General features: G+C 58.2%; 1 protein-coding gene across 1 annotated transcript; it reads left to right on the forward strand.

The window, feature by feature from the left end:
- The first annotated feature begins 456 nt into the window (after window positions 1–456).
- On the forward strand, window positions 457–1,139 carry LOC124613604 (homeobox protein Hox-A13-like). Its single transcript, XM_047142318.1, has 2 exons — window positions 457–602; window positions 701–1,139. The coding sequence occupies exons 1-2, from the start codon at window positions 457–459 to the stop codon at window positions 1,137–1,139; spliced, it is 585 nt and encodes a 194-aa protein (XP_046998274.1).
- The last annotated feature ends 646 nt before the right edge of the window (window positions 1,140–1,785 follow it).

Genomic DNA, 1,785 nt, shown 5'->3' on the forward strand with positions numbered 1-1,785 from the left:
ATCTATGCACCCAAATTGCGTGAAAATGTAACCACATGTCAGTTCTAGTATAATATATTTGTCCAATGAATACCCGATTTTCATCTGCATTTCTTCTTGGTGTAGCAAGTTTAATGGCCAGTACTGTATAGCCGAAGGGGGTTCATATTCGCAACTGCGAATATGTTTTCCTGTGCTTTGGAGAAGGAGCAAGAAGAAGAATACGACGGAGCTTAATCACCCAGGGGTTTTCATCTAGAGGATATAGATTATCGGTTTACGCAGAGGGCCGGGTAGAAGAGCGGCGTTGTTGGGGAGGAGCGGTCGGAGGCGTCCGGAAGGGCAGAGCCGGCGCGGGCCCGGCGCGGGGGCCGGGCGGAGTGTCGGCGCGGCTCGTTATTGTTGTGAGTGGAGTACGGTGACCCAGATAGCGAGGCCCGGGCAGTGGCGCGGGTGCCGGCGCGCTTCCAGAGATCGATGGTCCCGCCGGAAAGCGAGAGTGCGCGCAGCTGTGCGCAGGCGGCGGCGGCGGCGGCGGCGGCGTCGGCAGGTGGCGGCGGCAGTAGGCGCAGCGCAGAGGCGCCGAGCGGAGCGGAGCAGCGCTGGCCGCCACAGCCGGGTGCGTGCGCGACCGCGACCGCGACCGCGAGTGTGTGCGAGTGCGCGCCGCCGCGCCCGCGGGGGATGCCGCCGCCGCCCCGGCCGCCCCCGCCGCCCCCAGCGACGCCGCCGCCGCCGCCGGCGCGACCCTGACGCTCTACTACGTCGTGCTACCCGGGTCGCGCCTGCCCTCGGCGCCGCCTCCGCCGCTCCTAATGGACGCCGCCGCCGTAGCCGCGGCCGGCGTGCAGCCGGGCGCCGTCGTCGTGGCGGGCAGCAGCAGCCGCAGCGCCTCCTCCGCCGCCTCCACCACCTCCGGCGCCGCCGCCACCAACGGCAGCAGCAGCAGCAGCAGCAGCAGCGTGGGCGGCGGGGGCGGCGACCCGCCCAGCCCGCCGGCAGCCAGCGCGCCCGCCGCCGCCTTCACGAGGTACGCTGGCGTCCTCTGCCCGCCGACCGCTGGGCCGCGCCGCGCCTCCGAGACGCCGCGCTCGCCGACCTCATCTTCCCTTCCCCCTGCAACCTTTCCCTTTCCAGAATCCCTGCACATAAAGATATAAAGCTGCGAAAGCAAAAGAAAATTACGTTTTCGGGGTGAATCATCTGAAACTAGCACCAGTTTTATTTCGCGGACGGTTCCAGATTTCGAAATAAATCTTTCGGGAAACCATAGTAGGGAGAGGGTCACGTAATTCTATAACATGGATTATCACACACAATACTCTTAACTCTTCTATCAACCACGGTGTGGTGACAATGGCAGTGTGTTGGATTGGGCACACCAGAGCAGCGTTTTTTAGATTGGTTGGTTGGTTTGTGGGATTGAAGGGACCAGAGTGCTAGGGTGATCGGTCCCACAGCATTTTTTTTTTTTTTTTTTTTCCACACTAAACTTTTGTGATGAGATGAATCCGCTTAAAAGTTATACAATAATAAAACTTGAACAACAATTAAAACATGAAATGCCCTAAAAACACACACACACACATACACACACTCAAAGAGAGAGAGAGAGAGAGAGAAATTCTAAATCTTTAGTTTACCCGTATTGAACTGCAAGCGGCTGTCTGTAACGATCACTTGAAAGAAGGTGAACTTCTCAGCCAAGATCGCTTGTAAAAAACCTGTACTATCGTGATCTATGGATGGTATCCTTGTTTACGGAAACCGGTAATCGACAAAAAAACGGTTCAAATGGCACTGAGC

This window comes from Schistocerca americana, chromosome 4, assembly GCF_021461395.2.
Source record: "Schistocerca americana isolate TAMUIC-IGC-003095 chromosome 4, iqSchAmer2.1, whole genome shotgun sequence".
Taxonomy (NCBI): Eukaryota; Metazoa; Arthropoda; class Insecta; order Orthoptera; family Acrididae; genus Schistocerca; species Schistocerca americana.

Bases quoted from the DNA above. Each gene is read 5' to 3' on its own strand.
- LOC124613604 (XM_047142318.1), top strand. From the start codon at position 457: ATGGTCCCGCCGGAAAGCGAGAGTGCGCGCAGCTGTGCGCAGGCGGCG. The intron at 603-700 runs GTGCGCGACCGC...CGCCGCCCCCAG, and splicing joins TGGCCGCCACAGCCGGGTGC to CGACGCCGCCGCCGCCGCCG.